Source organism: Mus caroli, chromosome 4 (assembly GCF_900094665.2).
Source record: "Mus caroli chromosome 4, CAROLI_EIJ_v1.1, whole genome shotgun sequence".
Taxonomy (NCBI): Eukaryota; Metazoa; Chordata; class Mammalia; order Rodentia; family Muridae; genus Mus; species Mus caroli.
In genome coordinates, this window is record NC_034573.1 from 96836001 (window position 1) to 96859122 (window position 23122).

The 23122-nt window shown below is 43.6% G+C and overlaps 1 protein-coding gene across 5 annotated transcripts in view; it reads left to right on the forward strand.

The window, feature by feature from the left end:
- Window positions 1-22736, forward strand: part of Dab1 (DAB adaptor protein 1) — an 853780-nt gene extending 831044 nt beyond the window's left edge. For 4 of the 5 annotated variants that reach the window (XM_029476418.1, XM_029476419.1, XM_021160238.2 and 1 more), the window contains 4 exons: window positions 5733-6281; window positions 9820-9947; window positions 10265-10375; window positions 19384-22736. In XM_029476418.1, coding sequence (XP_029332278.1) covers window positions 5733-6281; window positions 9820-9947; window positions 10265-10360 — 773 coding nt within the window. In that variant the 3' untranslated portion in view covers window positions 10361-10375; window positions 19384-22736. The remainder of the gene's footprint in view (window positions 1-5732; window positions 6282-9819; window positions 9948-10264; window positions 10376-19383) is intronic. The other variant, XM_029476417.1, reaches the window with a different exon arrangement.
- The last annotated feature ends 386 nt before the right edge of the window (window positions 22737-23122 follow it).

A 23122-nucleotide genomic window follows, 5' to 3' on the forward strand; every position in this document is an offset into this window, starting at 1 on the left:
GTTCGAGGCCAGCCTGGGCTATACATTTATTGGGCAGTGGTAGCTTATGCCTTTAATCCCAGCCCTTGGGAGGTAGAGGCAGGCAGATTTCTGAGTTCAAGGCCAACCTGGTCTACAGAGTGACCAGGACAGCCAGAGCTACACAGAGAAACCCTGTCTTGAAGAAAGAAAGAAAGAAAGAAAGAAAGAAAGAAAGAAAGAAAGAAAGAAAGAAAGAAAGAAAGAAAGAAAGAAGAAAGAAAGACAGAAAGAGAGAGAGAGAGAGAAAAGAAAAGAAAAGAAAAGAAAAGAGAAAATCTTGGAAACAATAAAATAGGACATGTAGTTTAAAATATGAATAAAATTGTCTATTAGGAGCACCCCTGAGCTAGAGCCCTGTATTCACATACACACGCTGTCCCCATTGCTTTGTCTATAAAGATCAAAGATAACAATAGACCTGTACTAATCTCCAGACATGCTCACTCTACAAGTATTCACTGGGTGCCCACTGTCGGCCAGCTCCTGTTCCAAGTGCTTGGGCTACACCATTGAACTTAGCAGAGGGTTCCCCTCCAGCTGGGATCCTAAGCCAGAGCATCCCTGAGCTGTGTGGTACATTAGAACAGTAGACTAATAGGAATAAAATGATGCACAGGGCAGAGACTGGACACCAGAGTCCTGGCTGAGGAAGGCATGGTAAGGAGGGTCTCTCTACTAGAACAACAACAGACGGTGAAGGGTCAAGGAAGAAGACAGGCTTCCTGGTTACGCGTGTTCCAGGCAGAGGGAGGAAGTTTGGCCTCTCCTACTTTCATCCTCTTCTCTATAAATGAGGAGCTGGCACCAGGTGTGGTTTCGAGTCTCACCTTGTACTTATATTAGATTACAAATGTCCTGGAGACCGTTGTCAGACATAGTGCTATCAGACATAGGAAAGGTACTGTTCTTTTTCCCTGGCCAAACTGAGGACATGTAGCATCTTACTACTTAATCAGCTATGTGTCAAGCTATTGATCTTTGCAGTGCTGTCTCTTTGGATTATTGAAACATCCGATCGGTTTTCAAAGCACAAGTCTAAAATTAAATTTGCATTAGCATATTTTTATTTTCTGTCTTTGCGTTAAAATATACTTTAGATAGTCTTTGGAAGGTGGTAATCTGAGCCTGTACATCTTCAACTAGTATTAATATATTGCCAGACCATTTTGCTTCTATCTACTTGCATAAATTGTCTGGTCAGCAATAGGGAGACAAGGTCAGGAAATGACCCATGTCGCACGAAAGATAGCGGGTTGCTGAGGACTTCTGACTCTCCAAGTCTGGCTTACTTTTTAGGTAGATGTTGGGGCTGGTAATCTCTCAGAAGCAAGATTTCATCTTCATAACTGGATTAGGAAAAAAAAACAAAAAACCTTGTGCTAATATCATGAGATATTAATATCATGAGATATTAATAACTAACTGAGATAACTAAGGGCCTCTGAAAGTGCTGGTGCATTGTAGATGCTCAATGTAGAGAAGGTTATCATTACTTTATTATCATAGCTCTGGATATAAAAGTCAGAAGACATATGCCCTGTCCTAGCCTCCTTCCCCCTCCCCCTTATCTTCTTGGGAATTTTTTCCAAATGCATCTAATAAAGTTGAGTTCTTTGGTCTCTTGCATGCCTATGGCAGAGATGGCCTGGGTGGTCTGGAGAAGCAGGCCCTGCTACTAACCAGCTGGTAGATGGCCCAGCCTCATCTCTGCTGAACTGAGATGCTCACCTGTAAAATGAGAGGTGGTGATTAGACCTCCCAGAGTGGTGATGAGAGCCTCATCTTCATGACTTGTGTGTTACAGAAGACCTCTGTAATATTGCCTGGAAGTGTGATCTAAGCAGGAACTCTGCAGACATGTGTGCCTTGCTGCTTGTATAACCGGCTGGTGTAAGCTATGCCCTCATAGAAGGAGAATTTTATGCATAAGAATAAACAGAAAGTGGTAATAGCTACCCTAGAGGCTTACTGCAAGCATCTACTCCCCCACCAAAAAAGGGAGGGGTGTTGTTCCGCTCCTCTCTGCATCTCTAGAGACTGAATCAGAGCCAAGCATCCAGCATGGATATTTTTGGATGAATGAATGAGTCAAAGGAGGCAATGCAGCTAGGAGGTTCCGAACATGTTCTATACAAATGCAGCGAGCCTTTGTTTCTAATGTGTTCCTTATAGGTTACTCTGGTTTGGTTTTTCTTTCCTCAATCATGGGTACCGGTGTCTCCTGAGCTGGCATCTTGTTATAGACTGCAATATTTTACACACACACACACACACACACGCCCTTTAACTTCAAGGTGGGAATGTGGGTGTTCTCTCTTTGCAAGCAGCAAAGAGGTTTGTAATGCCTGAGCTTTTATGACACAAACAGATGTTTCTTGGCACCCTTCCTTCCGCTGCTGCACACGAGTCTCCAGCTAACAAATTGTTAGGTAGCTGCAGTGGCTGCCATGAAGGTGCTTCCTGAAACCAGCGCTGTTTTAGTCCAATTGCTGAGTCCATGTCCATTCAGGCATGCGTACGGCCTGTGGCTAAAAAGCAGTAGCTCACAGGCTTGGGGAGAGCTCAGGCTTAACAACCCCTCCTCCCCCAACCAGGAAAATGGAATGAGATCTGTAAACTCCTCAACATGGTACCAATTACCCAGTGTTGCCTTTTTCTCTTCTGAATATTATACTTTGGTCTGGAGCAGATGGCGTGAAGCCAGAGAGACATGCTAATAGCTCTCTCCCAAAAATTGTGCATAGCCCATCTGTTAGCTCCCTGTGGGGGGAAAAAAGAAAATATGAGGGGGGGGGGCTTGCTGCCTCCAACAGTACAATCATCAGAAATGAATCTACCTGTGGATCTTAGGCTCCATTACACTCTTGGGAAAACATGAAGATGTCCATCCTCTGGATCTCTTGAGCCGGTACTCGTGAGCCAAAGCCATGTCTCTGAGCCTTATGCTCAAGACCTCGAAGTGCAGCACCGACTCCTAACTCGTGGCTCAGGATGCTTCTCCTTAAAATGATTTTTCTTTGTGATTATGTGATGGCAACATGCATTCTGTAGAAACCACACTGTTAGTGTTGCTCTTTCCCCCAGGGTAACAATATGGGATACAATGTTCTCTCTATTGCTGGGCAGCCACAGAGAGCTGTGGCTCCCAGACAGCCATGCAATCAGAGGGAAAGGTCACTCCACAGTCTACTGGGCTGCTAACCTAGCTGTGCAGTAGGTTATCGCCTACAGTACCTCTACTATAGGTTATAATCTCATCATCAAAGAATAGGTATATTTCTGGTTTAGAAGAATGGTGGAAAGGAGGGTGGGGCATGACTGGGCCAAAACTGAAGGTTTCTGCTCACTCATTAAAATGGGCATTAGATTCACCAAGGACATTGAAAGGCCCACAGTTGAAGCCTAAATCCTTTTTTCTACTCAAAATAGCAAATATCTGCAGTGTTATAGGAACCCATTATTTTCCTACACCATTTTTAATCAGTATAATGTCACACTGATAGTATGGAATTGAAATGAGAAGTGATTTATAATAAAAGCATGTGTTTCAATAAAGAAATACTTGGGCATGACCATACTGTAGGACATAATGAGTAATGAGATGACGATACCTAAGAGCAGAATTACCAGGAAAAACTTCAGCTGAAAATACAGGCTAGTCCCAGCCACAATGACAAGTGTTTCTGTCTGGGACCACCCTTTCCCAAAACTCTTTCGCATGTTCCAAATCAAATGACATACGTTCTTCCCTGAGTGTACACGCTTGTCACATTCCTGGGAAACCACAGGTGTTGACTCTGTGTGCAGAGAAATTGAATTTCTTAGCCATTTGGTCTGTCTAGGCTTACATCGGGAGGCAGAATCGGTCATTGTCCTGTGCATTGGTCTCACAAGTTTTGGATATCTGCTGTCAATGCTGGTAGCCCCTTAAAAACTAGGAGCCCAGACTTCCCTGCAGTTACCATAACAACTAAAACATCCCACCAATTTTCTCTTCACCCCTAGGGGGCGTCAGCATTCCCTCTGAGAACAATTTAGTTAATATCAAAGCAAATCAAAGAACAAGAGAAACAAGTGGCCTTGTTGTCACTTAGTGTGTTAGAGGTCAAGGCACTGCATTAGTAGGTGAGCTACCAAACAGTGTGAATAAATCAAAAGCTTGAACAGTGTACCCCAGTAAAAACAAACTTAAGAGTTCTACCATGATGTCTGTTTCATTGTTTCAAAGCCTTTAACAGTGGCTGGATTCACAAGTAACAAATCCTTGTGCCCTGTGTAAAGCTTCCTCCTGAGGCAGCTTGGCAAGGGAATGGAGAAATGACCAGACTTGGAATGTTGACTTGACCCAGGTTAAGGGGCAGTTGAATTGAGACTAGAACCAGGTACTCTTGTATATGATCACTGTGGGCTCAGAAGAGTTGCTGACATGAACCATGATGTAATCATTGCTACGGTACCTGTCAATCATCCTTTTGGGTGTTGCTAGCATACCCTGAATCCTCTCCTGTTTCGTTCTGATCTCACCATTTTTGCACCTATAGTTTTATTCTGGCAGCCATTTGAAGTGCTTCTTTGGGCAAAGCTAGCTTCTCTACCCTCTGCCCCGACGGAACGGCCACATGTCTCTTAAGCTTAGGTGTCCATGTAAGTGACCACTATGTCCCCATGAGAACCATGAGGACCACTGGAAGCATTTAAGAATTCCAGTGGACCCAGAGTAGTCCAGACGCAGTGCCTGTGAAAACCCTGAAATAGGTGTGGGTCATCTGGATGGCTGCACAGAAAACAAGGAAGAGAATCCTGACTAGAGATGGACTCAGCTCAGTTTGGATCCTGATCCTACCTTATGCAAGCTGTGTGACCCTAAGCATTTCCCTTCCTGTTGCAATCACCCAAAAAGAATAATTGGGCAAGTAGTTACCATGGTGATAAATTATGAGAACCTGCCTGGGTGTGTTTGTAATATCAAACTAACATGGCATGAGGTACCCTCCTCATTGGCTTAATAATTTCCAATTTTTATTTTGTAAACTTGTAAAAAGTAATCCTACAGAAGTAATGTATTCCCACCCCCTAAGTAAGGTGCTGTCAGTTACACAACAAGCAAGCTATCGTGTGCCTTTCAGCGTTCATCTGGGCCATGTTACAGGAGTAGCTAACGTCTGCTGAACGTTCACTCTGTGTCGGGTGCAATAGTCCCTTCCTTGAATACTGAATTATATTAATCTTCAGATCATCCTACAGAAATAGGAGCTAATGTATGCCCATTTTATAGATAAGAGCCTGGAGCATTGCAGATCCTAAGGGGCACTCCCAGATGACACATCGAGGAAGCAGCCGTCTGGCCTTTCATCTATGCCTCTGAAGTTCTAACAGTCAGAGTTTTACTTTGCACCCTGCCTGCCTGATGAAAAACTTAATGAAAATTAGGTCTCAGTGCCTGGCTCTGTCTCCTGCACTATGAGATTCGGTAAAGTGAAACAATGGGGAAATGTTATTATTCCCAGATTCAAGCTGTGTTTCGCCCCCTACTTAAGACCTCTCCCGTGAGGGCTGGCCCTTCCACCAGTAGGTCAACATCTAGAGGTCAAGACCCAAGAAGTCCTAGTACAGCCCAGGACTCTGTGAATGGGCAGTACACTTCTGTCAATCACTCAAATCCGCAGATTTTTTTTCCCCAGGATGCTTGATCCTCCTTTCTCCCGTTCCAGGTTATGTCGCTATGGGCGCCGTCCTCCCATCCTTCTGGGGCCAGCAGCCCCTTGTTCAACAGCAGATCGCCATGGGTGCTCAGCCACCCGTCGCTCAGGTGATACCAGGAGCTCAGCCCATCGCATGGGGCCAGCCAGGTCTCTTTCCTGCCACCCAGCAAGCCTGGCCCACTGTGGCCGGGCAGTTCCCGCCAGCCGCCTTCATGCCCACACAAACTGTTATGCCTTTAGCAGCCGCCATGTTCCAAGGTCCCCTCACCCCACTTGCAACCGTCCCAGGCACGAATGACTCTGCCAGGTCAAGTCCACAGAGTGACAAGCCCAGGCAGAAAATGGGGAAGGAATCGTTCAAGGATTTCCAGATGGTCCAGCCTCCACCCGTACCCTCCCGGAAGCCTGACCAGCCCTCCCTGACCTGTACCTCAGAGGCCTTCTCCAGTTACTTCAACAAAGTCGGGGTGGCACAGGATACAGACGACTGTGATGACTTTGACATCTCCCAATTGAACTTGACCCCTGTGACTTCTACCACACCATCTACCAACTCACGTGAGTTGTCCTTTCACTGAATTCTAAAACCTGACCAGTATAGTGCCTATGTCCTGTAACGTAAGCTACTAGCGGGTAGAATCTACCTCACTTGCATCTCAAGCTTGCAGGTATCACTGATAACCATCCCCATAGCAACCAACTTGGCCACCAGTTATAGCACTTCCATGAGCCCCTTACTCTCTAGGCCTCTTTTTACATAACATTGATACCAAGTTGCACTAGATCTGTGTGACAGGTAATGGCAGTAAGGTTCGCAGACCATAGTACACAAAGTGATACAGATGAACACATGCCTGGCATTTGTCACAATGTCACCATGCTTGTTAGGACTTTATTGATAATGCTCATTCGTATTTCTGTATGTGTTAGCTTATGGCACACAAGTTTTAACATGGCATATTAAAATGAAAACAAATGTAATATTTTTTTAAGTGGAAACAAAGGGCCAGAAAGATCTCAGAAGGTAAGGGTGCCTGCCGGTGAGCCTGAAGACCTGAGTTCAGTCTCCAGAACCCTGGGGTCAGAATGGATCTTACTGGCATCTCGTGATTGCAGTTTATCACTGATAAATATCCCCATAGCAACCAACTCAGATACCAGTTATAGCACATATATGAACCCTTACCCTCTAGGCCTCTTTTTATATAACATTGATATCTACCATATAAATTTGTGTGAAGGAGAGAAGTGACTGCCAAAAGTTTTATTTCTAACTTACATATTTACATACATACATACATACATACATACATACATACATGTAAACAATACAGTTTAGAAACAAGGCTTAAAAATTAGAAAAGAAGTTAAGATCAGAGGAAAATGCAAGGCAGAGTTTACAGAGTTTATGAGGCCATGACGGACACTGCATGAACAGTGAGCCCTGACTGGAAACACGGAGGTCTCTTCATTCCTTCTTGACTCCGTGCTTTGCAGCAACAGTCTTGCCTCCATGGGCTTTGTGGTTCTTAGCTCTAAAGCCAATTATTTAAAGGCATTACAACACAGAAGGATCTTTAGATCTTCATCATTGTGTTCTTGTTCAATGGGGATTTTGTTGTTGTTTGTGTTTTGTTTTGTTTTGATTTTGCAGGTCCCAGGGCCGGGTTGCTAGTGCTGGCTCCATCATTGTGAGCTGTGTCTTAGGACAAAGCAAGTTGCTGCCCTGAGTCTCTGGACTCCTTGTAGGAGCAGCAGCTTCCTTCTGGCCCCAGTACTAGAAGACTCTGTTTCCACCTTACTTTTCTATTCCAACACCAAAAATAGCAAGCCTGCTGCCGAGTCAGAAGCCAGACACACTTGAGCACCCATGGGCTTGTCAGACACAATCGGAAAAAGTGTTCCAGTGACTCAGCCCGTGCTTTGACAATTGATAAGGGGAAAGAAAAGGCTCATGGTACAATGACTTTGGCGTTTTCATTACTGTCACCGGTGATATGGATCACTGGATGGCCAATACCATGAATTGTCAAAAAAAAAAAATTTAATGTGAATACAATTAGATTGTGTCATTCAGCTAGGCTCACAATGCTATTCTAAAAACGAAGGCCTTGCACTCAGGCCATGGGTACTACATAGCCAAGGCATTTCTATTAATTCTAATCCATGGGGTTTCAATGAAGAATAATGAATAAAAAATGAAATGCTGGAGAAATAACAGTCATGCATAAATGAACAAGAGTCTTTTAAGAACGCATGTCTCATTTTCAATGAACCATGAGCTGCCTACAAACAAGAAAGTTCTCTTGAGGATGGAGACTATCTTGTCATCATCCCCACACTTCTCAGAATGCTAGTGGGGGGCAGGGGGGGGGCTGGCACACACAGATATTAGGAAAGGTTAAAGGGGATAAAACTAGCTGTCTAAAAGGCCTTTTCACCAAAACTGTGTCTGAGAGCAAGGTTTGCCAGTGTGTCATGGCTGATATGTGAGAACAGACGATTCTTACTTAGCATCTACCCACCAAATGCAAAGAGCATCTTTATTCTGTTCTTCTAGTTATGACAGCCAATAATAACTCCAGACATTGCCGCACGTTCCACTGTGGGGAAATGACCCCACCCATCCACCTTGAGAGAATACAGGCTTGGAATACTGAAGCGCCCTGCCTGTAAATCCTTGTTACAACTAAGACGCTTGCATAAATAACCTCTAGCTGTTGGTTCCACTGGGGAACGGCGAGCAGTATACTGTTAAGAGACTCAAGGAGTCTCAGCATTTTGTAAGCAATAAGCCACTTTAAACACACTTCAGAACCCAGTGACGCTAATATTACCCACTCAGTGAGGCATCTTTATATAGCATTAAACCTAGTAGTGTAGCTAGTTTGCACTGAAACCAACTCGTAAAACAACAAGAAAGACACAATCTTTCATTTGAAAGAAAATGAGTAAAGTCAGTTTTCTCATCCTCTTCCCTGACAGCAAGCAGTCCTTCAAAATGGGACTGAGAGACGAGTCATACAAAAACAAAAGCAAAACATAAAAACAAACACCTCGAATAGAAAAGAGCCCATAGTGTTAGACATATCTTTGCCACATCCCATAGCTCATACCCATACCTTTGTTGATATAAGTGATCCCCCATTACCCTCTGGGCTCTGGATCCTGATATCTGAAGGAAGTGTATAATACCACATCTAGTCATTTGTATTAGGGACATAATGATGAAAAAGAGTGTAGCCGGGGTTAGCCTCATTCCATATTGTGAATGGTAAAGGAGCTGGAAATAGTGTTCGTGGGGTTAAAGATCAGCACAACTTTTGCAATCATCATTGTCTGATAAAATACCAGATTTCTTTTGCTAAGCTCTGAAACAGCGTAACAGGGAAGCCTGACCAATGGCAATGCTGCTCACCTATTCAACTCAATCCATGCCTTGGGACTAAGCCAGTGACCAGAATTCCCATGCTAAGTTAAGCATTATGAAAAGAAGAGCATCCACTGACACGTGTGTTAGAAAGCTCAGGAGTAAATGAGAAGAGGGAGGCAGGGGAGGGTCATGGCAGTAAATGCATATTCTTTACAGCAGGCTTATCATCGTCTTTTCCAATCCAGCCTGTGCTTCTTAACCGCTGGGTGTATACAAGAATGCAAAGCCTGGTTTAGCAGTTGCCACAAAGGTATTAGCAACCTCCACTTTCCTATAGAACTTAGGTAACCTCTATCTCAGAGAAGCTTTACAAATTTGAGGAATACTGTCCTTCAATTTCCTAATAGTGTCTGATCCACAAAAGTCAAACATGCCTTCTAATAAGAGAGCGAAAAGAGAGTCAGCCATGACTAGCTTGCTTGTGTGTTAGAAGCACTGTAGGAGTTGTTTGGAGCTCCTGACTCAGTGGCTCTCCAGTAGGGTCGGAGGACTGGTGTTCCTAAATCATGGGAGGAATTTAGATCCTCAGATTTGGCTTGAGATGGGAAGTAGGAAGACTTGACTCAAGGATAAGGAGACCTCAGGTATCTTTATGGGATATAAATGGTTGTGGCTTATATGTATATTTACCTCATTTCCTCTTTTGGTATGATCTCTGTGTAGCTCCAACCCCAGCCCCTAGGCAGAGCTCTCCATCCAAATCATCAGCATCCCACGTCAGTGATCCGACCGCAGATGACATCTTCGAAGAAGGCTTTGAAAGTCCCAGCAAGAGTGAAGAACAAGAAGCAGTAAGTGACCTGCCGATAGCTCTACTTTTCCTTAAAATTGAAATTTGCCCATAGACAATAAGAAGGCCAACATAAAAGAGAATGCCAGCTCTGAGCTGAGGTTTGAAGAGCCACTGAAGGGTGTACCCACCGGAAGCACTGATCTTTTGTTAAACTGTTAGGAGCTCTCACATCTGGGAGGTGGCATCCTCTGGGGGAAGTTTCAGCCTCCTGTAAAATAACTGGTTGCATATGCCGCATGAATATAATCTTAGTTGCCTTATATTTTCAGTTGTTGAAGAGAGAGAAAAAAAAAGTGTTATCTTCTTGTGTTCTAGCCTGATGGATCACAGGCCTCCTCCACCAGTGATCCATTTGGGGAGCCCAGTGGTGAGCCCAGTGGTGATAATATAAGTCCACAAGACGGTAGCTAGATAGCGCAGGTCTGGGTAGGTATCTATCTGTCCTTTTTATCTCCTTCACCTGCAAGGTTTCCCCTATTGCTTGCTCAATACCGCTGCTGTGTACCCCAGTGTTTGTGCTTTGTCTCCTGGCCCATGCTGTGTTACAGTGTCCATATCATCCCTCCATGTCTGTGATTGCTCCTAATGCTTGCACGCTTTTTTTCCCTCATGCCTGTTACTATGCTGCCATATGTTGCCAATGTTGATACCCTATCTCCTTGCCTGAGCCATCTCACCGGTTACCAGTGTTTGTACAATCTCTCTTTGCCTCCTTTCTATTTTGCCTTTGCTTTTTCTCATGGATGAATGACCTTTGACATACACCAAAATGTAGAATTGGAGGGAACATGGCGAATAGTTCTATTACTTAATCAATGATACATTCTGAGTTGGTGACGGTGATAGGATGGGGCCCAGTCAATGGCACCTAATGGGGATTGAGTTTCTAAATTTTGGCCCTCTGGAGTAGGCACATACACTCACTCACACTCTTATGCGCTCTCTCTCTCTCTCTCTCTCTCTCTCTCTCTCTCTCTCTCTCTCTCTCACACACACACACACACACACACACACACACACACACAAAGTCTTTCTTTCCCCCAATACACTCACACTGTGTCTTTCACACTCATACACACTCACATACATACTGTCTCTTTTGCACACATAAACATACTCTTACTCACACTCCCTGTTTCACAAACATACACACAAATACACATACACACACGTGATCAGTTCTCAGTGAAATGAAGTCCTGATGCTTTATTCTTGCAAGCAAAATGTCACTGCATTTGCCTGCATGCCACAGAGCTAAAGAGGTCACCAATCAAACACACTGAGAAGCCACACTATAAAACAAAAACATGCCATGCTTTAAGGTCATAGTGGCCTGTACCGTCTACCCAGGAAGAGTTCTATACCACCTTCCAGTGTGTCAATGACAGCCAAGGACATGTAACTCTCACTCTGGAGGCTGCACCTGTGCTGCATCTGTGGCTTGCCACCACATCAGTTCAGATTCTTTCAGCAGCTATTGGAGAGAGGCATCCTTACCCTGATAGAAGTGGCTTTTGGAACTCGACTTTCGATAAACCTGATTTGATCATAGTAACGAGCCGCTGAAGAAGCCCACCTTCTCGAGAGCAGAAAGATGCTTTGGTCTTGCAGATGTAACTTCTTAGGCCAGCTTTGACAAATGTTTCAAATTTTCAGATATCTCCCTTGTTTCCCATAAATTTGTAGGACTGCAAGGCCAGACTCAAAGTTCTTCACTCAGACTTCTTTAGTTCTGAACAGCAGCATCATTGCCATTAAAATGATGAACTGCGTTCACTGCTTAGAACTGGATCCTATGACTATGACTGTCTTTCATGGTCCACACACAGATCCTTTTGACAGTTACTGAAAACCAATATAGGAGTCTGAAAGTAAATTCTGTTAATAGATGTTAGGATTCAGGAATTCGGCATACTATATCTTGTCACATCTTATATCTGTAAAATATAATAATACACTGTACCATACAAAACCACAGACACCCCCTGAAAAAGTCAATCTTTCACAACTGTATTGGGAACTGGTCTCTTAAAGGCACAACCGACTCGAAAGGATAGGGATTCTCAGCACACTCCTTGAGGTGACTCCCAGGAGGGTTTCACCTCACGTGTATGTTGTACTGCAGAGTTCAGATTCTCTTTAGAAAGTTTGATGAGTGAACTAAGGGTGAAGAGAGCCACTCATCAAGATATCAGCAAACACCATCCTAGAGCTGAAGAACTTGTTAGAAACCAAGATGGCTTACTCCATTGGCAGGTCAATGCTTCAAACTCCCTTCATGAGCTTGTTTGCCTCTGAAGCACTTACCCAAGCTGAACTGTTTCACAAGGCCTTGGTTTATATCACACTCCATGCTCCCTCCGGCATAGCTGGGTTGTAAGTGGACCCTGCATGCTTACGTAGCAAGAGCTCCAGATTTGGAACTTCAGTTCAAATCTTAGCCACATAAAAGTGGGGAATCTTGGGCAAGCGGCACTCTTTCTCTCCTGAATATTGATTCCTTTTCGTTTGCTAGAAGAGGTTATATTACCCTTGATATTAACTAATATGTTCTAAATCTAGTCTGTGGCATAAAGCCAGATCGTGCAAATTTACCTTAAAACCTAGTCTGGTTTGGGGGTTTCTGTTGTCAGGGTTCAGAACCTGGGATTCATCCTTCTTGACAGTGTCCCCCTGATCAGGATTCTAATCTTATTTTCTTCATTTGAAAAATAGGGATAAAAATAATGCCCATCTTACAGGACAAGTTGGGTGAAGTCATAAGGTGATGTATATGAAGTTCTCAATACAGTATCTGGCACATGGAGTATCTGGTAGCTACCATCACTACCACATCCCATACCCTTGTCATCAGTAGCACCCCTGCCCTGCTCCACCTCTCACCATCATCACCAACACGATCATCACATTACCATCACCATCACCACTACCTCCATCATCACTAATATTACCATTACCACCATGACTGCCACCTTCTTAATCTCCATATCACTAGCAGTACATATCAGCATCAGCACCATTGCCCTTTCCGCAGTCATCCACCTTCATAACCACTGTCTTCACCCCAGCACCACCACCCTCCTCAGCACACCCACCAACATCGCAACTGCTGCCCTCATCACTGCCTTTACCGCCATAATCAATACATGTTGGTGCTTTATTTTAATAATTTGCATGTTGAATAAAGTCAATGACTAGGTTGCAGACTCATAGACCACCTCTCACTCCCCAATAAACACACACACACACACACTCAAAGCAATCTTAGGTTCATATGCAAATCACATCTTAGCTTTGAGGAGAGCTAGATTTTAATTTTTGATGATTCAGCCTGGGCATTTTCCAATTCCCTATCAAAGCTGTGCCGTGGAGTTAAAGCCCACCTTGCAGATAGGTTCTCTGTGGCATCCACAGAGGAAGTTCCTGTGAGTCTTTGTGTCCCCCTCCATCGGTGTCAAAATAGCACAAGTCAAATGTGATCTTTCAGCGTCCATCCCCTTTACCCATAGAACCAACTGGAAATTTACTGACTGTAATTTCTTAGTGCTTTTGCGGACACTTGGAAAAATGATTCCGTGCAGAGATAGTTGTGTCGGCGGCTTTATTTCCCTTCTGCTGTCATGGAGTTGGGAAGCAAAGTCCCTACTCTTCTTATCGCCCTTGCAGCCACTATCTCCAGCTGTTTTTATTAGAAATAGCCACCCAGTTTTGAGTAAGCAAGGATGACATCTGTTGATAAGTTAAAGCCATATAGCTCCAGAATAAAAGAAAACAGACAGACTCAATCTGCACAGGTGGAAGCTTAGGGGCCAATACCAAATGTTTCTGTTTTAGCAATAAAGAAAAATATCTTCAATTATTTCACTTTCTTCCTCTTACCTTTCCATCTGGGAGAATCATAGGTCTTTTAAAGACTGAGTCAACAGAAGAGAGAGAGAGAGAGAGAGAGAGAGAAAGAGAAAGAGAAAGAGAGAAAGAAAGGAAGAAAGAAAGAGAGGGAGGAAGGAAGAACACCAAAATAATATTATAATGGCTGGTGTGGGGATGGCAGGTAATTTGTACTTCACTGATGTGTTGCTGGAGCAATCTTAAGGGCGAAATGTTAGCCTTTGAAGGGATAAAGAAAAATGAAAACATTTATTTGGTTAAATGGCTAAGTAAATAAACTGCCTATCAGACTTCCCCAGCTGTCAGGTCCAAGTAGCATCTGTAACAATAGGAATCGTTTGGTCTGTCTCCCTTTGTAACAATAGATACTGCCATAAGTAATAAGTCGCTGTCACTTTTTTAATACTGATCTCTGTAGTGGGAACCCAAAGCATATAAAGTATTGCCTGATCGTTTCCTAGCGTTCAGGGAGAGAGAAAGATGGACTTCTAATGCTTTGGGAGGGTGAGTGTTCAGTTTGGGGCTGTTGGTTAATTTGTTTTTAATGACTGAAAGAAAGAAAACAGAGGGCCAGAGTCTGAATGAGTCTGAAAATCAAGTGGCCATAGGCAAGCATGTCTGCCCTCCCATGAAGAGGGCCAGTGATACAGTAGTGCCCTGTTCAGGTGTTCCAATGGTCAAGTGATGAGGATGAAAGGACTTTAGGGTTTGGAGAAATCACTTAGTGGTCCAGTGCTCATGATTCCCAGCATCCATACATAAAGCCAGGAATAGCAGCAAACACTTGCAATCCTAGTGCTAAGAGGTGAGAACAAAGGAGTCCTTGGGGCTAGATGGCCATCTACTAGCCTAATCACTGAAATCCAAGTCCCAGGGATAGACCCATCTCAGACACTAAGATAGAAAGCTCAGAAAGAGCTTCATCCAAGACTGATCTCTGATTTCCACACAAACCCATACATACATGTTTAGACATTCACCCACACATACATGGGAGGTAGTTTAGAAATCTCAAAATACATGAATTTGGTATTATTATCCACATTGTCTTTTCTTTTTATTGAATGATGTAGCTTAGGTTAGCCCCAACCTCACATGAATTCCTTCTACCTCAGCTCCCAAGTTCCAGGCTATACAGTCACACACCACAAACCTTAGCATTATCCCCTTTTAAAATAGAACTGAACGGCAGAACCTTAGAAATACTGTATTTGTTCATTCATTCAAATCTTCAAATTTTGAAAAATCTAACTTTAGGAGAATAAAGCCAAATTGAAGAGTTTTGAAGACAAAGAGATCAGATTTGAATGTATAAGTTAGAAGCGAGTCTAGCCTCAGCTTTTGAAGTGAACAGTCCCACTTCCTCAGATCGTCATGGAGTGACTTTCTCTGATCTTCCCAGATGGAAATCCACTGGAGTGGTAGAAAGTACCAGGGTCTGGCTAAGAGCAGTGTCTACTGGAATGGAGAGGGAGGCTTGTTGCCAAGAGATATTCAAAAGATCAGATTGTCTGAGATGAGACAGAGGGACATGGGGATGCAGAAGAGGAACTGAGCTAGACTCTGAAATGTCAAACTAAGTTGGACCAGTTGTTGTTTTGTAGAGCACTGAATAGCCCAGTTGTTTTGTAGAGCACTGAATAGCATGCTGGAGCAGGAAGTAGGCAAGTGGACTTTGGAACCACCTGAATGTGAGGTGATCAAGAGACAATCAAATAGAGCAGGTAGTAGGATGCAGGATGTACCTTCTGGAGGTCAAAGGCGAAATCAGGGTAGGCATGAAGATTTCAACATGGTTTTCAGCCATTTGAGTGGGTGCAAGAATATGCTGCCCATGTAGACCAGAAGTCAAGAGACTATACTATGCATGGTATGTTGACTGCACAGACAATTGTAGTTTCTCTGCAGTTGTGAATAGAACATAGCAAAGACAAGGCTTAATGAGTGGAGGTGGCTGGGTCTTACTCTGTGCACAAAACCAGGAAGCTTCTAGAACTGACTAGATTGCTTGCCCATGATGGAGCTCACACCCAGTGTTTCTAGAATCACTCAATGGGAGCAAGCATGATACCACTCTCCTACTGCTACTAAAATATATGCAAAGACTAACACCACTTCATTTGTTTTTTTTTTTTTTTAATTCCCAATTCACAAATTTGACAAGAAAGAAACAGAGCTACTTGCTAAAATTCTAGACTTGCCCAGGGAATCTGCACTGGGCCTCCATGCAGACTAAGCAACTGAGCACCACTCCAGCAGGATCAGGGACCTGGCTTTTAGCAACATCCTGACTCAGTGAATGCACGATAAGAGGCAGATGCCTTATCCTCGGGTTTTTGATTGTCCCACCTGCAACACAATTTTTAGCACAGGTTCATGCAGCAATAACATCTTAGGATTGTTTAATTTGCCCAAGTTCACTCAGCTACAGCAAAGAAGAACCAAGCTTCAGATAATGTCTCCCAGCAGCTCCTCCCTTAACAGGCAAACCTGGGTCCCAGCTAACCAAGAAGAAGGCAGAATCTCTGAAGTATGGCAACTTTTTTTTTTTTTTTTAGAAAGTTCAACTTTCTGGAATACTGAAAATAGCTTGAGGTCTCCATCATGACCTTGCCAAAGCCAGGTTAGAAATGTCTGGGTCAGATGGTTTCTTAGCTCCTCTCTGGCTCTTACAGCCTACTGATGCTATACCTAGGAAGGTAACAGCTACCAAATGTATACTGCATCACAGCGTCAGACTTTGGGATTATCTGCTGCTTGGGGTTTTCCACACCACTGCTCCCCTTCATTAGTGGGGATAATTGAGAGCTGACTGCAGTTGTTCCCACTGTTGTGATGGGTATTTGAAGCTAGATTCCGGCAAGCGGGAGCTGTGTGAATATTTATCTCCGCTGCAGAAAGTTAATGCAGCGCGGCATTAATTACCCTGTCTGAGCCTGCTGTCGTCTTCTGTTTTTAGGTGTCATTCTCAGTTGGATAAATTGGTTTCCAAAATTGGAATAGAGCAAATTGTAGGGTGAGATCAAGGCAGGCTGACTTCTTCGGGAACCCAGAAAGAATGGGATGCGTGAGAAGGTCCATGGAGGAAGCATTGGGGTGAACGAACTCGTGATGGGAAATGGTTCTTCTCTGGTTGTTGTTCCTGACAAATTTCCTATCCCATTCCCATTTGCTCAGTGTGCCTCATGCCAAGAAAACATGCATATACATGCATGTGTGCAAACACACGGGGTGGGGGGGGGGCACAGAACACAACATTTCTATCTAGTCTCACGGCAGATAGTCATAATAATTCAGATATTGGAAGAAAATGGATTAGGACTTAATGGGTTATCCTGCTACAGATTTTGTCAAATTCAACCTTAGGAGAGTAAAGCCAAATTGAAGTGTGTTGAAGACACAGAGATCAAAATATCAAAGATATTCGAAATCTTGTCATAGCCATACACTAATTCACCAGACAACCCCTCCTTTCTCCCTACAGCGAGGACCTACTATGTCATATTTCTGTGTGTAAAAGTCAGAGGAAGCAGTAGTTGGCACTCAATACGAATAGGAATAGAGAGAGGGGAGGCCTTTCCTGTAGTCAAGAATTTCATCAGATTATATTTACTTAGAACTCTGTTTCCTTCAACGGGGTGATCCCATGGATGGGGGCACAAACCTTTGTGCTGTATGACAGAGCAGGGTGGCTAGAAAGGCAAAAGTTCTTCTCCCAGGGGAACACATCTGTGTATCTGTAGCCAGTCATGGAGGAGAGCGCACTGCCTCTGGTAGTGAAGTCCTGCCTTTAACTCCAGCATGATGACTCAGTCCTCACGTCACACTGGGAAAACACTGAGTGATGCACTGCAGAATGCTGGTCTATAAACTAATGGGCCAGGCATTGTTCAGACATTATCTTCTAGGCCATTCCAAGGATAAAACATGGAGCAAACAGTGTGCTAGATCACAGGGAAGATGTAGCACTTGAGTGTACAACCTCTTTCAACTTAAGGTTTTGAGTGCTTCGTTTTTGATTCTTTGAGAATTTTTGAACACAAATAATGATGCGTTTTGATCAAGTTCACCCCTTCCCTCATTCTCTCCACTCCCAATTCCTCCCTCAAGCGACTCACCGTTGTCCCCTCCCAACTCCATAGCTTTGGTTTGGGTTTTTTATTTTTATTACCTACTGAGTCCACTCAGCAATGCCAATATGTGCCTGGATGTAGGACCATCTACTGGAGCTTGGGTGGCCTCTTGGGGACTACATCCTTGGAAAACGCTGACCGTTTTTGTCCCAGCAGCCATCACTGTGCTGATAGCTCTTCAGCTAGGGGGTGAGACTACACACCCACCTCCCTGCTCCATGCTGGTATTTTGTCTGGCTTAAGCTTGCGCAAGTCTTGTGTACGCTGCCACAACTACTGTGAATTCCTATGTGCAACTGCCTGTTGTGTCCTGGAAACACTGCTTCATTGTAGTCCCCCACCGCCTCTGGCTCTTAGAGCTTTCTGCCCCCTTCTTCTGAGATGATCTCTAAGCTTTGGGAGGAGGGGCTGCCATGTAGGTGCCCCATTTAGAGCTAAGCATTCCACAGTCTCTTATTTTCTGCACTTGAACTTAAGTCTTTTGTCTCCAAAATGAGGACAGAAGGAATAGGAGCTGCTTCCAGGGCTGTTAGGTAGATGAAGGTAAGATCTGAAAGGTGCTTCACAAACTCTAAACCTTCTACAGATGGGAGGGCTGCTCGTTCCCCCCCCCCTCTCTCTCTCTCTCCTCCTCCTCCTCCTCCTCCTCTTTGCCCTTTCTTCCAGTACTACCAAGTATTATGCTAAATATTGTCTGTGAATTATCTCTACTTCTCTCAAGAACTTTGTAGAATTAAACAATGTTATTCTCATGGTGTGGTTGGAGAAACTGAGGCTCAAAAGGGATAAGTATTTTGCAACTCACAACATAGAACTTACCGAGCTTGCTCTACCATACCATGCTATTACTGTACCAGGGAATCAGCTTCAAAACCAAGGATAGAACCACCTCAAGGAACTGAGGCAATTGTTCAGCCTGTAAATTGTACCCCACAAGCATAAGTTCAATCCCCAGCACCCATATAAAAACCCAAGCATGGTGGTACATGCTTGCAATCCCAGAACTGGGAAGGCAAAGACAGGTAGATCTCTGAGGCTCTCTGGCCAGCCAATTTGGTCTACCCAATGAGTTCCAGGACAAGGAGAAACCCCACCTTAAAAACAAGATGGATTGTACCTTCAGAATAACACTCAAGGCTGACTCCGGGCCTCCACAGCATGCACACATATGCACATATACCAAAACAGCAGCAACACACACACAAACAACAAAATCTGTTGTGTTCTTAGGGATGTTAAAATTGTCACCAAAATAAAAAGTGCCATGAGGAGACAATGAAAAAAAGAATAACCTAAGGTCATCCATCATCAACTGTCACCTTTCTGTTTTCATTCCCGAGTGCTCCTTCCTAAAAGCATCTCACAAGCCTGCTGCTAGCAAGGCAGGCCTGACTGTTGTGTCTCTGTCCACAGGAGCCAGAGCCTCTCTATGCGAAAATCAACAGACCTAAGAAATAGCATCAATGCGAGCTCATGGTGGGTGCTTCACGAATGGCATGGGAATCTGCAGTACAACAGGCTCTCTTGGGCTCTCACCTCACTTCATCCCACAGAAAAACTCACAGTCGCCCAGTGAAACCACCTGAAGAGGGAACAACGTGGTTTTTGGCAACCAATGGCAGATACCTATGGCAGCACAAAAAACAAAGCAAAACAAAACAAAACAAAACAAAACACAACAACCCACAAAAGTACTTAAAAAAAAAAACCTGAACAAACAGAAACCAACATTAATCACCAGTCAAGCCAATGCTTAACCAACAAATACCTTGAGCTCTCTCAGCCAGGTCTAAGACGCCCCTGGATTTGAAACCGTTACTGTGTTTTCCTTTTGCTACCTGTTGACCATTGTAGAGACCACAGATTGGGAGTGGCAGGCATCAGAAAATTGCGACAAGGTTGGCACTGACTCACTTGAGGCCAAAGCAAGGGATCCTTTGTGACCACAGTGTCATCCATATGCCTTCTGGCTGTGGTGACGTGCGTGCGCGCGTGCGTGGCATCTCTCCACAGGGCCTGGTCTGCCATCCTGTCTCCCCTGTCCTTTCTTTGTCCTGTTTGAGAATTAATGGGTGTACAAATTTTTGTATTGCTTTTGACTTTTTTAGAAATGGGTGAAGAAGTCTAAATGGGGGAGGGAAAGCCTCTTATGAAGTGAATTAACTTGAAATCACAAGGCAATGAAGTGGTTGGTGATTCATTATGATCAAGAATGTTGCCAAAACAACTCTGTAGTTGTCCTGTGTCATGGTGAAGAACGATGGCTTTTGGATAGAACCTTCATTCTGGGGGTAGCAAAGGACATCAAATCCCATTGATGAGAAAGATGGAAAATGCATCCAGTTTCCTCAGAAATTCTGAACTCTTGAGTACAATAAAATGATGTCTTTATTTTTCTGATACTTCGCTGCTGTGATACTATGCAGACAAGTGTCTTCTCCATGCGCCATTTTCAAAGAAAAGTCATTTGCCAAATAATTCTGGTACAATTCTGCTAATGTGGTTTTGGATCTTAGAAACCAACTTTCTAATGGTAACATAAATATTCCATGTAACAAACTGATTCTGTGGTCAAATGGTTCATCTCTATCTCTTTTTGTACATCAGAAAATTCAAATGGGATTTTTTTTTTCTAACTTGAAAAGGAAAACCTTACCATTAAACTCTTTAAGGGAAATGGCTTTAAGGCGTTCTAATGAAAAAAAAAAAACCACCACCTTTTTTTGTAAATATAAATGTCAATAAAGATGCTTTTTAATAATACCATTACACTGTAGAGAAGGTAGCAGATGGAGCATAAGGTGCAACGGGCATGATGGACCGGGCTCACTTGCCAGGTGTGTTTCTGGGAAGACTGGTAGGAAGCTAGAGTTCCCAGACAGGCAGGAGTCAATAGCAGCTAGTGAACAGGAGGAGGTGGGGCTCCACCACCAGCTGTTCTGGAGAGTCTTCACCCTCTACCCAGTGAAAGAGAAAGGAGGCTCACGCATGAAAGATTTGACCTTCAGATTTGGGAAGTCACTCACCTCTCCACTCCCACATACTCGTCCATAAATCATGGGACTGGCCGTACATGAACCAGAAGGATTATACTTCCTGTTTTTACACACATGGGACAAAGTTCTAGTGTTCATTCCTATGTTTAGCACACAGCTTTCATAAAGAATCTATATATTTTTACCCTATAGAGAACTGTTATACAGGTCAGATGTGTTTTCCTGGTGCTCCTATGCAGTTACATGTTAGATGTAGTGGTTTAAGAAGGAAACCCACAAGAATCATGTGATTGGATCTGGGAGTAATTACTCTTACTATTAAGTTTTAAAATTTGAAAAGTCAAACTAACCTTGATATGACTGATTGAAATTGGCCAGTATGCTTTGACTTCTTCCTATCTATAGGAACTAAAATGATTTTGAAGATGAAGTGGCTCTTCACACAAAAATCACAATACAATGTCAAAATGATTGTCATTATTTAGAGTCCACGTTTTATACTGGAATATAATTTTCCCAAACAGATAAATGAACCATATGTCCACTAGAAATTACCACCTTACTATGGAAATGCTACCCTACGGTGGAAGGTCCCAAGAACTAGACAACAAGAAGGGTTGTCCATTGCCCTCTGAAGCTGCTACCTGTTTGTACAGGATTCCTCCAGACAATGTATCTGTGCTATGATGAGGTGACCCTCTTGTGGAAAGCAGAAATGGGAGGTATAATGGCCACAAATTGCCCTGAAAGCAGTCCTGCTTCTCTGAAGTGTTGGCAAGATAGGCAGTTGCTGTGGGAATCAACTTCAGTGGCTATGGGGTCATGGTGCTGGGTCTGTATGAATGGTGCCATCACCTCCCTCAGTGTGGCTATCTGAGTCTGTCCATCGGTGTCATACCCGTATCCCCATCCCTTGGGGTACCATGATGCGAAGTGAACTCTGACGCTATTTTCAGGTGTACCAACTGCAGTTAGCTTTAAAGAGGGTGGTGACAACCCAGCCAATTGCCATCATTCCCTGAACATGACAGTAACTGGATCTGAACTTAAGGAAGATACCTAGATGACACATTAAAATGAGGGCGGGCGATCAAGTCAAGATTTTAAACTGCCATCTATATTTCCATTGGCAGAATACTGGTTTTGTTTTTGTTTTTGTTTTTCCTTTCTAAGCACCATTGGGTAAGTTCAGAACCCCTGCCCCCCTATCCCAGGAATATGGTGACATGTTGGAACAGGAGCTGAGGTACCAATACCAAAAGAGCATGGGAAGTCTGCACAGTTCTGCTTAGATAGGTAGGAAGATTCTCATGTGCAATGCTTGCTTCCTCCTCCTCTTAGCACTAAATTCGTCACTTTAAATTTTGAAACCAGGGAAATGCCACCTGTCATTCTGTCCCCATCCCCCATAGCTCTTTGATCTTTACCTACCACAAGACTTTTTTGATAACTCGTATCCATCCCAGTGTCTACAGAAACCCCATCATGTAACGTACCGGGCACCTTCTTTTAAGGAAATGTTTACTCCGTGGGTTCGGTTCCTTTCAATTTCTGCGTTCTGACACATATTTTTTTAATAAAGATGAGAAAGAGAAAATGACTGTTGCAGTCCGTTTCTAGACCTACTTTACCTCAGATGACAGTTTGTTAACATATATGGACATATTATTTTTAACTTTATGTACAATACATTCAACAGAACAGCAAAATTTTTAGAAACTTTCCATTAATTTCTGTAACACGCCATGTAAAACGGTTACAAATAAACACGTTTGAGAACAACAGCTTAGCCTGGTTTTGTTCCACAAGCTTCTAGCTGGTCAGTCAAGGGACTGGAAGGGGAACTGCTTTCCCGTGTAAAAATTCCATCTCCCCTGAAAACAAGCTCCGTTTCCCTGGCTCTGAGATGGAAAGAGCAAGCTTCGCTGATGGTCCACGGTCAGTGGAGAGCTCCGACTTGTTCATACGGATAAAACCTAGAATGGTTTGGAAAGGCAGGTTGTGTGTAGCTTGCAGAGGTAGAGAAGTCTACCAAAGTGTGGACTGGAAAACTGTAGTTACTGATGGCGGCTATGGAATTTCCTGCCTTCCTCAAAACTTGTTTGCTCCAAGGGTCTTAAGGAAGCATTCGTTTCTCTTTTGAGTAGTTTACACGC